This window comes from Brachyhypopomus gauderio, chromosome 15 (assembly GCF_052324685.1).
Source record: "Brachyhypopomus gauderio isolate BG-103 chromosome 15, BGAUD_0.2, whole genome shotgun sequence".
NCBI lineage: Eukaryota > Metazoa > Chordata > Actinopteri > Gymnotiformes > Hypopomidae > Brachyhypopomus > Brachyhypopomus gauderio.
In genome coordinates, this window is record NC_135225.1 from 6,402,413 (window position 1) to 6,417,192 (window position 14,780).

The 14,780-nt window shown below is 48.3% G+C and overlaps 1 protein-coding gene across 9 annotated transcripts in view; it reads right to left on the reverse strand.

The window, feature by feature from the left end:
* The window catches only part of tacc2 (transforming, acidic coiled-coil containing protein 2), a 56,165-nt gene that overhangs the window by 13,440 nt on the left and 27,945 nt on the right, over positions 1 to 14,780 (reverse strand). For all 9 annotated transcript variants that reach the window (XM_076975255.1, XM_076975260.1, XM_076975252.1 and 6 more), the window contains exons 9-10: positions 3,839 to 3,963; positions 276 to 1,740 (exon numbers count right to left, since the gene is read on the reverse strand). In XM_076975255.1, coding sequence (XP_076831370.1) covers positions 276 to 1,740; positions 3,839 to 3,963 — 1,590 coding nt within the window. The remainder of the gene's footprint in view (positions 1 to 275; positions 1,741 to 3,838; positions 3,964 to 14,780) is intronic.

Consider the following 14,780-nt stretch of genomic DNA (forward strand, 5'->3'; position numbering starts at 1 on the left):
CACTCACTCTCTCACTCTCTCACACTCTCACACTCTCACACTCTCACACTCTCACACTCTCACACTTTCACTCACTCTCTCTCTCTCTCTCTCTCTCTCTCTCTCTCTCTCTCTCTCTCTCACACACACACACACACACACACACACACACACACACACACACAAACAAAACAGCATTCATAAAGCCACCAGGTTCTGTAGTATACAGTAAGGCAAACATATTACAATCTGCTTACATCAGACAAGACAATTACTGTCAAGGTGGTCTCACTTACGATTTAACTGCCTTTTTCTTGGTTTTGGCTGGTTTATTCTGGTTGAGATCCTCTAGCTCACCAATGTCATTTTCATTTTCATTGTCATTGCTGGACATTTCAAAAGATGCTGCTTTGGGAGGTGAATTCCCCATCTTATTGGATGATTTAAAGGGGTCAATGGAGTCATCAAAGGAGCTTGGATCAAAGTTGTAGCTTGTGCTGGACTGGCTAGGGGAATTAGGAATTCCTTTGCTCGATGAGAAAGGGTTAAAATTAGGATCATCCCATTTGCTGGAGTCAAAGTTATAGGTGGTTTTGGGAATTGGGATGTCGTCATTGTCATTTGACTGTACCACGGCAGGTGCGTTGTCTAGCTGCTCGGTTTGTGGTGGTGGGGCCTTTTTAACCCCCAGTTTTGGCTTTCGGAGAGGCATCTTGGCCCCTGGCTTTTTGCCCAGTTTTTTGGGAGGCTGAGGGGCGCTTTGGGGTGTTTCCCCAGTCTCCTCCGAGTAATCGAACTCCAGTCTGACAGACTGCCGCTTGGTGATTGGCTGCTCCTCGATGTTGAGGGGTGTCTCTGTGGGAGGTGCAGGAGGAGCAGGGGCGGGGTACTCCTCTGTAGGGGCAGTGGGGATCCTGGGGGGTTCAGAGACGGGGGCAAAATCACCTTTTTTGCCCAACACGGGGGAATTGGCGAGCTTACTGCCACCTGTGCAGAATGGGTCGATGTTTTCAAAGTTGTCCGGGTCCCATTTGTAGTTGGCACTAGGTGGGATGGGCGAGTCCCCGTCAGGGACGGGCGGAGCTTCCTCCTGGGGTGGTGCTGGTGCTGAAGTGGGGCTGATCTCCTCAACTACAGGTGGGGGGGTCTCCACTCGAGGCTTGACTCTGTTCCTGAGGGTGTCTACGGGGCTATGGTCAGCCCTGGGGCTGGGTCCAGGACTGGACTGCGTCTGCTCCTCGTGGGCCTGCAGGGGGCTCTCAGCACTGGGGGCCTTCACCCCCTCCAGCACCTCTGGAGTGCTGGTTGAGCAGCTGCTTCTGGGAGTGGCGCTCTCTGGGTTTGAGTTTTGCCTAGAGACGGTCTTCTTCTTCAGGGAGCTGGGCCGAGGCTTTTTGACTCTGCGGAGGGTTCCTGGGGCACTCTCTGTGCCTACGCTGAAGGACTCCGCACGGGGGTGAATGGATTTGTCGGGTGTTCCCCCTCCGGGTCCGTCTCCGGTGCTGGAGCTGCCTAACTCCCCCGACTGGAGGCTGAGCGAGCGGGTTAGGAGCGTGCGGCTCTGCACGCCTGACCCGTCTGCTGCAGGGACGGATGGGTCAGTAACGAGAACTTCATCGAGGTTGTAGGAGCCACTGCTGGCTATGGGCTTATTTTCATCAAAGGCCGAGGAGAGAGAGCGACTGGGAGGGCGCTCAGAAAGAGGACCTAGATCATCACTGGCAGGGGCATCTACTGTAGTGGCTGTATCAGAACAGGGGTCTAGAGAGATAGGAGGATTAAGAACGGTTATTTTACAGATCACATGGTTGCAGCAAACAGTGACACGTGCACACACAGTGTATTCACAAGAATCTTACAGTGGTGGCCAATCCTGCCCTAGCTTGTTTGTATGTAGATTTTTTAAATTTGCACGTAGATTTCTTTTTATTAGCCTAATACATTTTGTTTTTTGCAACACTCTTCTGACATAATAAGCTGGCCTAAGGAGGAGAAAGAAACCAATGACATTATGACAAGGAAACTTTAGTTACAATCATGGAGGGTTTCATCCCAAATCCCTGAGACTATACGCTAAGTGTAAGGAGGGCAGCTGAGGACTAGTGAGCATCAGAGCCACTACGGCGAAACATCCCAGATCCAGGAGTTCACCAGGAAGACGGTTCCGAGTGATGAAGTGCTTAGTGGATAGCAGAAACCTGAAGTGAATGAGAAAAAAGAGCAGAAGCCATACTGGGAAAATGCTACCAATGGCTGGAACGGATAGAAAGATGTAGTCACTAATCATGGCAGTATAGGAACGAGCTCTGAATACAAGATCAACAGAGACTGGGCAGGTAAAATTGTAAGATTTGATGCAGATGCAGGCTGTGCAAAGATGCCTCAGAGACACTCCAGCACATAATAGCAGGAAGCAAGATGTTAGTAGGAAATGTATACATGGAATATCATAACTGACTGCCATAGTATACAGAAACATCTGTGCTGTATATGTGCTGAAGTTCCATGGTCAATGTGGGATACACCGCTGAAGGTTAAGAATGAGCTAAGGTCCTGTGGAATGTCCTGATATAGCCTAGACAAGCAAAGATGGCAATAACTAACAAACCGGACATAGAAGTGGTAGACATCCGAAGAGGGCCGCAGTGATAAATGTAGCAGTCCCAAGCAATAATAACATCGAGAACAAGGAGCACAAGAAGCTCAGGAAATACAAAGAGGATGAGAGAAGAGATCATTAAGATGTGAAAGGCAAGACTGGTTCCTGTGAATCAGACTGGGAGAACGGCTCCATCAGATCCCAGGAACAATATCAGAAAGCTCCGTCCAAAAGATTCAGCGCTGGGAAGAGCTAAGATACTACACAGGAATGTAAAGCACCCAGGTCTCTTATAGAGGACCTGTGTTTCAAGGCAAAAGGATGAGCAAGGATTTTTATTATTATTGTTTTTTTGTGATTCTAAGAAGAAACAATATACTGTACTTTAGCGTTTGAAGATGTAGGAAGAAGAGGTTGTAAATACATCAATATATATGAATATATTTTATATTTAGTATATTTAGTATATTTAAAATGGTTTATTTACACAAATGGCATTATGCAATAAGAGTTTATTGTTTAAAACTCAATATTCTACAAAGATACATTCAGGTCTCTGTGTTGTAAATTCACAGTGTTCTTCTAACTACAGCTAAAATATAAGGGCATAAATTAATTCAGATGTGGTGAGTGTATGTGCACGCACGTTGCATGCGTGTGTATGCCAGCCGTTCCTGATGTGATAAAACAATCCTAAAGGTTAATGGATTTCATTTTCTTCATGCTCTAATACTGGAGTACATTCATTAATGAGTGTTCTCATTAATTACATATCTTAATTTTTAAAGCTCACTTTAAAGCCATTCATTGTCTTCCCATAATAACCTGTGTGCAGTATTCTTGATCTCCTCTAGAGGGCACTAGTGACCACCCTAATTGCAAAACAAAGACTCCTTAAGAGAGCGCAACAAAACAAAAGCCCTGTTGGCTACTGAATGTAGCTGTAACCTGAGCTTGTCTGGACTTTACCAATTTTATTCATTTTGATTGAATGAACTATATTCAAGAAATAATGTAGAATCACAATTTTAAAATACATTCCAATGTATTCCTTTCATCTAAGTAATAAAACATGAATCACATGAAATAGCTTGAACTGTCTGTATGTGCTTAGAAACAGACTGTACTTTATACACACAGGCTGATGAATGCGTTCCTCTTCCGTGCATGGTTGAATAAGATGAGGTTGGTAAGATGTGGTTAAATAAGGTACAGTTAGTCCCCAGCCGTGGTTTGCGGCTACGTCAGCCCAACACTCACCAGAACCTCCGGACGGCAGGGGCTGTGGGCTGGTCTCCGGCTCGGCCGGTTCCACCGGGGAAGCTGCAGTCTTCACAGGGGTGGTGGACTCCGGGGTCTCAAACGCTCCGTCAGAGTCTGAGCTCCTAACACAGAGGTGAGAGGAGACAGGGTGAGAGTCAGGCGGACTGCATTATTCCGCATCATTTACATATGCACCCCGAATGTGCTCGGCATTAAAAGCCACATGGCAAAAAGGGAAACCAAAGACACCATCCCAAATCGAGACAACCGCAGGTTGGAGTTCTGTCTGTTTGCATTTCAGTTTATGAGGAAGCATGACTGCAGTATAGCATCACCGCTCCCATCATAGCGTGAGGACACCGGAGAGACGTGAGCTTTGGTTTAATGGGCCATTCATTGTGCCGCTCCCTCCTCGTGTGATTCTGTGTATTTGCTCCTGGGGGATTATTGGGCGAAAGCTGGAATTGAGAGTGCTGAATCTGCAGGGAGGAGGCAGACAGTGCAGCATTCAGCCCCTGCCTGCACAGCTCAGCCTCTCACGTCCACCCCGTCCCTCCAACCACAACGCCGACCCAGCACCTACCGAAGTCTACAACTGTGTTAATAATCAATGCTTTACAACCCAGCATGTTAAGGGCTCGAAGGATGGAATTCACACAAATACACACAGACTGGCAAGCAGGTGATTCTGCATCCACAGGATTGGACAGATTCATCTGTGCAAATGCATCCATCACTTTCCCTGCAGCCTGTTCCAGGTCCGCCCCTACCCAACCATCGGGGCCCGTGCGCCTCTCACCTCTGCCTGGCCGGCCCACCCGCGTCCCGGATCATGTGGTGGTGTTGGGAGCTCCAGGAGAGGTGCTGGAGGAGCCCCAGGGTGGGCTCGTCAGCGTCCGCCGCCCCGCCGCCCCCCAGCAACGAATCCCAGCCCCACCGTGCCCACTGGAGAGGGGACAGAGCCTGCCACGCGCTCAGAGCCATCACTGCTGCCGCACACGCACCCCCACACGGTCAGCCCACCGGTCTGTCAGGGATGAGCCCTTCTCTTCCGCACCGTACCTCCTCTCTCCCGCCTCCCGCTCCGGTACCTCCCGCTCTGGTACCTCCCCAGCTGGTCTCACGCTGCCTTTGTGTAGAATCTCCTCCGCTTCTTCTTGCATCCTTCAGCAGTTCCCTCGCTACTCTCCCCCTCTAGCTGAGGGTGGGCTATTCCCAGACTCCAGTGTCTCTCTCTCTCTCTCTCTGTCTCCCTCTCTCTCTCTCTGCCTCCCTCTCTCTCCCCCTCTAGCTGAGGGTGGGCTATTCCCAGACTCCAGTGTCTCTCTCTCTCTCTCTCTGTCTCCCTCTCTCTCTCTCTGCCTCCCTCTCTCTCCCCCTCTAGCTGAAGGTGGGCTATTCCCAGACTCTAGTGTCTCTCTCTCTCTCTGTCTCCCTCTCTCTCTCTCTCTGTCTCCCTCTCTCTCCCCCTCTAGCCGAGGGTGGGCTATTCCCAGACTTGGTGCAGATAACCACCACCTGCAGACTCACTGCCTCCCTCTCTCTCCCCCTCTCCCTACCTCTCCCTGTGTCTCTCTCTCTCTCTGTCTCCCTCTCTCTCCCCCTCTCCCTACCTCTCCCCATGTGTCTGTCTCTCTCTCTCTTTCTCTCTCTCCCTCTCTCTCTATCTCCCTCTCTCTACCTCTCCCGTCTCTCTCTCTTTCTCTCTCTCTCTCTCCCTCTCTCTCTCTCTGTGTCTCCCTCTCTCTTCCACTCCTCTCTCTGTCTGACATTTGCCCAACCCCCTTCCCTCCCCCATGCTGAGCACTGAGGCAGTTTATCTACTATACCGTAAAAGCTCACACATTTTTAAATAGAGGAGACTTTCTCTTTCACATCTAGTGTTGTGTTCACTCTGTTTGCTAAGAGCTGCACCCTTTACTTCTTATAACCTTCCTACCTTGCTGTGCTGAATTCTAATTAATCTACTGGTGCTTTGGCTAGAGCTCAGAGAACACACCCATACACCTTTATCCTATACAGCTAAACTGCAAACAGCAACATGCATTTTAATGCCACAGAAATTATTGCTTTTCTTTCAACACACACAGACAATGTGCAGTATTTGTGTGCAACGCACATGGCCAATCCCTCTTCTTCTGATCCAGAATTATCACACACAAGAGCAGCAAGACTACCTCACCTGGCCTCTGGATCATAAGGGTAAGGGTGATGAGGGGTAACAGTGTCACCCCCTATAGCCAGAGCTACACAGGCTCACAGAGGAGAAGAGCATTTCTATTGGTTCAGCTTACAGCGGGGATCACACACATGCTCAGTGGGCAACCCCACATGCGGGCCGCTTTGTCTGTGTGAAATAAGCGGTGGGAGGCAGACCAACATCTGTGTCCACTTACAATACACACGGGTGAAGTGGCGCTCTAACATGTGAGATGTTGGGCCATTAAAGGGAGGAATCAATAGTGAGTAGGGGGGAGAGATTGGTTGGAGTAGGCAGGACTAATAGTCTCGATGGGTGGTACTATCCTGCTGGGCAGGTCAGTGCCAACGCCAGACGGTGATGTGACATCCATCTCGTCCCTAGAGGTAGGAGCAGGAAACCACCGTCATGTGCAGGGGAGGCTCAGCATGTCGGCTTGGCCAACTGTACCCATTAAAGAAAACCACGTGTTCCTTTAGGTGTGTTTAACATTATTAGACAGTTGATCTCTTAAATGAGATATTGTAATCTCAGAAGTAAAGCTACTAATGATCTTGCAGTCTCAAAAAGATGAGATGCGTGATCTGATCTGGGTTTCACCTCTCCACTGGACTGACGTGACATTGTTTGACAACACCAGTGGAGTAATTACTGACCGTCAAGCTTCTCTCCCCGTGAGGACACTTCCCATATCCCAGCGACTGTTGCCATAGTGATGGTACCAGGCCATATGCTCCCCTGGGCACACGTGACTGCTTACACAAAATCTTAGCTCATCCCTTTTTTCTTTTTTCCTTCCTAAACACAGGCACACACGCACACACACACTCACGCACACACACACACATGCACACTTACACATGCACAGCCTACTTACATGCAATGAATTAGTCATTCATCAGTGTATTCACACAGAATGAGAGACACTGAAGGAACTCATGTTAAGAATATAAAGCGTTGATTTATTTCTCAAATATTTGCTTCATTGAACTGCAGCTCTGTTTCACCACACTTATTCTTCCCTCGAGTGCCTTTATACCAAAGGAAACATTTTTTCCTGCACTGCACTTCATATCACAAAGGTTCTTTTCAGTAAAACGAGCTCCAGAGAAGAAAACCACAGCACAAACAGCTGCATTTTCCTGGAAACGTACATTTAAGCGCTAATGTGGGAGAAATAGAAGAAATTGATGTAGCTAAATGCTACTAAATACTATTTAATGCACCATGTGACATTAAAACTGGTGCTTCAATTGAAAAAAAAAAAGAGCACCTACCTGCACCTTTGACATATTTTTTCCGTGACCATGTGGACAACAGGTGGGTGTAGAACCCAGGGTTAGGGTTGGGACTAGGGTTGGGGTTAGGGTTAGGGCTAGGGTTAGTACAGACGGATATATCAGCCACAGGCAGGGGGAGACAAAGAGAAGAGAGGACAGGATGAGGCAGGCAGTGCTGGCTGCGTCTGCCTGGAAACAGGCAGCCCGTCTGGCACAGACGTGAGCACAGACCCAGAGCCTGTCTGGCACAGACGTGAGCACAGACCCAGAGCCTGTCTAGCACAGACACGAGCACAGACCCAGAACCTGTGGCACAGACGTGAGCACAGACCCAGAGCCCGTCTGGCACAGACGTGAGCACAAACCCAGAGCCTGTCTGGCACAGACACAAGCACAGACCCAGAGCCTGTCTGGCACAGACGTGAGCACAGACCCAGAGCCTGTCTGGCACAGACACAAGCACAGGCCCAAAGCCCGTCTGGCACAGACACGAGCACAGACCCAGAGCCCGTCTGACACAGACGTGAGCACAGACCCAGAGTCCGTCTGGCACAGATGTGAGCACAGACCCAGAGCCTGTGGCACAGACGTGAGCACAGACCCAGAGCCCGTCTGGCACAGACGTGAGCACAGACCCAGAGCCCGTCTGGCACAGACGTGAGCACAAACCCAGAGCCCGTCTGGCACAGACACGAGCACAGACCTAGAGCCTGTCTGACACAGACGTGAGCACAGACCCAGAGCCCGTCTGACACAGACGTGAGCACAGATCCAGAGTCCGTCTGACACAGACGTGAGCACAGACCCAGAGCCCGTCTGACACAGACGCGAGCACAGACCCAGAGCCCGTCTGACACAGACGTAAGCACAGACCCAGAGCCTGTCTGGCACAGACACGAGCACAGACCCAGAGCCTGTCTGGCACAGACGTGAGCACAGACCCAGAGCCTGTCTGACACAGAGAGCTGCAGCTACAATGCAGCTACGCGACAGACCTTTCCGACCTTTCAGAGGGTGTGGCTTAGACAGGTCATCTGAAGCCCCTCTGTCACCTGAAATAATAAATAAGCATAAGGAGCCATGTATGGGTAAGTGGATGAGGTCATATTTTAACCTGGGTTTGATATTTGAGCTATCGATTGATTAACAGAAGGATGCACAGCAGAAATACTCAATCTGTATATAAGTATGAGAGACCAGGAGTGATGGGACACACAGGCAGAGCAGACAGGAATGACGTAAGGAAGACGTTGGGAAGGAGGTTGTCCCGGGCACGGATGCTGGTCTTCCGGATGCGGGGGGATTAGCACCACACCAAGCTAGGAGGAGAAATCAGCTTTCTTTTGAAAACCTTTCAGCAAGGATTCAAACGCAAGGACGGCCCCCGAAACACACCTGTCACCACCAGCCACCAGTGACCCATACGCCTTCTACCTCCTGTCCACTGTGGGAACGCTAGTCACGTCTTCCTGCCACCCTGCACTCCACCCTGCGTCTGGACCTGCCAACTTATGTCTGTTACCGAGAAGACCGGAGCTTCCCGAGACATTTCTGGTGGATGTAAAATTGTGTCCCAAGAATGAGATGAATCATTTTTAACAACCTGAGTTGTAAAGGAAAGCAAGACATACCTGTAAGAGCACGTAAAACAGAGCTCTGCAGACACATACACACCGGCTTCCTCCTGAGGGACGTTGTAATGCATCAGCTCCCCACACTCAAATAACTCAGCTGCACTTTCAATATTTCATGTGTTCCAGATGCCCTGCACCAAAACGCTGTGACTCTCAGCAGAACAGACCTATCGTAAATGTAAGCTATGCTCGATCATGGTCGTCCATGGAGGCAACATAAGATCACAGGTATATGTAAGGGAAATCACAACAATCATGTATGTAAGCTATGTAAGGTCATAGTCGTACACGGTCATGCTAATGTCATGCCAATGTGCTGTAAAATCAATGTGCCACCTGCTGCTCATTTTGACGTGTACCTGTCAAACATTTTGGCATTTTTGGAGTCTTGACAATGACTCACAGGTAGGGAGACGTTATCTCTTCACAAGCAGTGGGAAAATCCTTACTGTAATACACTACTGGCCCAAAAAAACTTTAAATGGTAAAGTTTTTTTTTTCCAACAACCGTCTATTCCCTAGGAATCTGGCTCACAGCACAGAGGTGGATAAGATTTAAATATGTGTCAACCATTAGCGTATTTTGATGGAGAGAACCACCTGATCCATGAGACGGCCCAGGTTCACCACTTAAAGAGGAACACATAAATCTTTTCCACCATGATTTCATGTGGTTGGTCAGCTCTGCACAGATGTGTTAACACCAGTACTGCAGAATAGTAGGGCTTTCTGTATTTTTCCAAATAAGCAAGATCACACTCCAAACTGCTTCACACAGAATCCCATTTCTGCACTATTATGTTATAATGAGGATATACACTCACCTGCCACTTTATTAGGTACACCTGTCCAACTGCTCATTAACACAAATGTCGAATCAGCCAATCACATGGCAGCAACTCAATGCATTTAGGCATATAGACATGGCCAAGACGATCTGCTGCAGTTCAAACTGAGCATCAGAATGAGGAAGAAAGGTGATTTAAGTGACTTTGAATGTGGCATGGTAGCTGGTGCCAGACAGGCTGGTCTGAGTATTTCAGAAACTGCTAATCTACTGGGATTTTCACGCACAACCATCACTAGGGTTTACAGAGAATGGTCTGAAAAAGAGAAAATATCCAGTGAGCAGCAGTTCTGTGGGTGCAAATGCCTTGTTGATGCCAGAGGTCAGAGGAGAATGGCCATACTGGTTCGATCTAATCGAACAGCAACAGTAACTCAAATAACCAGTCGGTACAACCGAGGCGTGCAGAAGAGCATCTCTGAACGCACAACACCTCGAACATTGAGGCAGATGGGCTACAGCAGCAGAAGACCACACCAGGTGCCACTCCTGTCAGCTAGGAAACTGGAAAACTGAGGCCACAATTTGTGCAGGTATTGTTGCTGACCATGTCTATCCCTTTATGACCACAGTGTACCCATCTTCTGATGGCTACTTCCTGCAGGATAACGCGCCTTGTCATAAAGCGTGAATCATTTCAGACTGGTTTCTTGAACACAACAATGCTTTACTGCACTCGAATGGCCTCCACAGTCACCAGATCTCAATCCAATAGGGCACCTTTGGGATGTGGTGGAACGGGAGATTCACATCATGGATGTGCAGCTGACAAATCTGCAGCAACTGTGTGATGCTATCATGTCAATATGGACCAGAGTCTCTGAGGAATGTTTCCAGTACCTTGTTGAATCTGTGCCACAATGGATTAAGGCAGTTCTGAAGGAAAACGGGGATACAACCCGGTACAAGCAAGGTGTACCTAATAAAGCCGGTGAGTGTAGACTGTATGTGACATGGCAGTTGGGAATACAGATGAACGCAATGAGGATTGAGATTGAAATAAACTCATCTATAAAATGCAGATGTGTATTATGTCACAATTTAAAGTAACTTTAGTGAAGACACATCATGGTCCTGTACAGTGCTAACACCAAGTAGACATCTCACAAACGCTCGAGGAAGTGCAACTCATGCAGCTCGAGCACACGGATAGAGTTTCATGGACGCAGTGCAAGCGACTCAAGTAGGCCAGTGTGCACATACTCACTCACGCAATCAACAATGGTAGCTTGGTATGACCTTCAAAAGGCACAAATGAGATTGTACATAAGATAGATACGTATTCATTTTAAGAATTCTCAAACATTCTGCTATTCCTCATGCCCAAAACTGGAAAGAAGTCAGAATCAGTGGAAGAGATCCCATTAAGACATATCGTTTTACTATGGACTGTTTCAGTTCTGTTAATATCAGATCTGACCGACAGTAGGGCCAGAGGGCCTGGAAGACTTTGAGACTGCGATGAGATCACCGTTTTACATGTAAGCTACCTCTCCCTAAACAAAGAAGAGCACTGTTTCAACGATACCCCCTCTTACACTAACAAAGTGCTGCCTTTTAAACTGAGGGATGGAGAGGTCGGATATAAGTTACCCAATCCAGATTTATAGACAAAAGTCTTGATGCATGAACCAGCAGGCCTTAGCTTCATGTTCCAGATGATAATACAGTTTGGAGGAAGACTGTCACATGTAATCAGGATTTCCCATTTGGTCAAGAGAAATGCACTAAGAGTACAAGCCAGAGTTTTTATGAACCAAATCGGGACTTTCTGCCATCTTCCAGTGTCTTATGTGTTTCCTGATATACCACATTCTGGAAGTGAAACTAAATAGTCTCCAACATAGAGGAAAACTGTCACTGTAATAACCTTAAAGTATTTATTTATGTTAGCACGCACTGTCAAACCTGCAAAAACCTTTGTGTCAATTTGACAGTAACTCCATATTATTATTACCCCAACTTCTGAACATACATAAACTTTGCTCAAATAGTTTTTCAGGTCATTAAACAGAGCTTATCTTCAGAGATTCACCAAGAAAAGCTTCCACCACATTCCAAACCATCAGCGTATATCCACAAGCGTGCGTTTTAAAAACCCATGCTTACTACAAGAAAGAACAAATTTCTGCTCTTCTACACAGGTATGCCAAGATTACATAAGAATACTTGATATTGTTGTGTAAAGGGACAGAAAAGCACAAAGCTTTGTTAGCCAGGACTGAATGAAGAGCATTGCCTGCTGGGAAACTGTGTGCTTCCTGTCATTTGAAGTGGCATTTGAGTGCGAATCAAGTCTTTTAACTTTCACACAATCCACTGATTGGGGAAATACAGAGGACCTTACATAACAGATCCAAAAGCAAGACAGCCAATCATACGGAGCGCTTGCACCACAATGGGATCATAATGGGATCCACCGCGCGCTCTCATGCAGTACATATTTATGTGTTGTTTACATTCTGTGTCTTTGTTGGCGCCTGTCTCATACACACACGCATGCACACACACAGATGAATACATATAGTTTTACATTTGTGGTATTCATCCTCAGTTTGTCTCCACAAGCTGTGTGGATAAATATTCTTCGCTATTGCTTCAAATGACCCCCCCCCCCCCCCACTCTTTGGTGTTTTATTTCAGCACCGTCACCAGCTTTCTCTGTGTTGCATCTCTCTCTCTTTTCTCTGTCTCTCTCTTTCTGTCTCTGTCCGTCTCTTTCTCTCCCTCTCTCTATCTTTGTCTCTCCCTCTCTCTCTCTCTCCATCTTTGTCTCTCCCTCTCCCTCCCCCCCTCTCTCTCTCTGCTGCAGCACCACTCTCCATCCCCCACAGAAACATATTCGTAAGCATGATGTCTCCATATAGATGTCTGTAAGACCAGACGTGTAGACACACACACACATACACACACACACACACACACACACACACACACACACACACACACACACACACACACACACACACACACTACACTCATTTACCGGCCACACATACGTCACGTGAGCATAAACATTGACGTGTACCACTGCTATAAACATGATGTCATCCCCGTTAGCCCTTAATCCATCACAAAGCATGAACAATTACAAAATGCATGGATTCCTGCCTGCATGCGTGCATTACTCAGACACACTGGTACATCTCCTCTGTTCTGTCATCACCTTCTCTCCACACCGGAGGAGAACAGCCGGGCACACTAGCGACCGCACAGCACTTGCACCTCCCCTGCACCTCCTCTCTATCCTTCACTCACATGCTCTCGGGACGCTCCGGGGGCAGACAGGGGACCTGTCCCTGCTCACTGGACTCCACTGTTCCCATTCTCTGTTAGATCCACGTCCGTCCTCCCGTCTTCGTCCTGCTCCTCCTGCACCTGCACCTCCCCGCTCTCCTCCAGCCGTCCTGCGGGGGAGGCGGGGGCGGGCGAGCGGAGGCTTGGTCTCGTGTCCGTCTGCGCGGTGCCTGAGCGAAGCGGGGCGAGATGGCATCGGAGGCGGGGGAGGAGGGGGGTGGGGCGGCCCGCTCAGCCCTTCGACGTCCACCTGTCTCCGGCTGGCACTGGCCGGTCCCTCGTCCCGGCGTTCTCTAAGGCTCCGTCCCCAGGCTGCGCACCCTCTCACGTATCAGGGGGAGGAGGCGGCCGAGACTCTCCCGTATGCACGACAACAGCACTGTGATGTGGAGCGGCGCATGGCGACATTAAAAAAGACGGAGAGAATAAGAGAGGGAGGGGGTAGGAGATGATGCTGCCTCTCTCGCTCTAGCCCCTCCCCTTTCTCAGCCTCCATTCAGCAAAGCGACTGCTGTATATCCTTCATCCCCGTCTCTCTCTCTCCATCTCTCTCGCTGTCTCCTGAGACTGGCTGGGTATAAATACTAGCAGCTTGTCCCTATCTGCTCCAGCTCTGGCACCTTATCCGCACATGGAAGGCAAACAAAAGTGCCCCCCCGCGCCGTGCACAGAGACACCTCCCCCAACACCTCACTCCCCCTCTCTCTCTTAAACCAACACACACACACAGTTACACCTGACATTTAGCAGTTTAGTACAGCATATTCCCTTTATCACAGATTTTTCTCTAGTCATAATCTGTTTTCCAAAAGTTACAAAGGGACTATCTGGGAGAGAGAACACCAAGAGACACAAAGTGTGTGTTTTTACATAATGGAAACTTCTAACAGGCTCTGAGCTGACAGCCAAAGCAAAAGGAATTCAACAATAGACCCTGAGAAACATTCCTCTTTGTGTGTGTGTGTGTGTGTGTGTGTGTGTGTGTGTGTGTGTGTGTGTGTGTGTGTGTGTGTGTGTGTGTGTGTGTGTGTGTGTGTGTGTGTGTGTGAGAGAGAGAGAGAGAGAGAGAGAGAGTGAGAGAGAGAGAGAGACGCTTACTTTCTTATTGTCTTAATGTAAGCTCTAATATTGATTACTTTTCTAATCTGTAAACAAACTCAATCAAATGACAAAATAAATAGAGTAAAGGCCAAATCAGTCAATCTTGAAGCCAGTACACTTACAGAGGTTTCCAGTGATGCATCAGTGAACCACAAATATTAACAACACCACTGCAAACCACTGCAACCACTGTATTTAGCTGATATACATTTTCCAAGGTTCCTTTATCAGTCCATGACAACTGCATGAAAGATTACCTTTAATTCAGGACAGAGAGAACTACCACAATCTTCTACAGCCATTACCAAATGAATCCTGCCAGTCCCTGAGGAACCTAGAGAGACAGGCCGCATGGCTAATCTAATTAACGTGCACTCATAGCAAACCCCTCATTTAAAATGGAATACTAGAAATGACACAGCACAAGACTGGAGAGAGCGAGCGGGGGAGTACAGGGGAGATGAAGGACAAAGTGTATCGGCCCACAGGGGGAAACAGCTTCCCCAGGTCTGCTCATATAGATTTACAGCAGTAGCTGTGGGAAACTGGGACGAGGAAGGGGGGGTCTGAAACCTGAGGA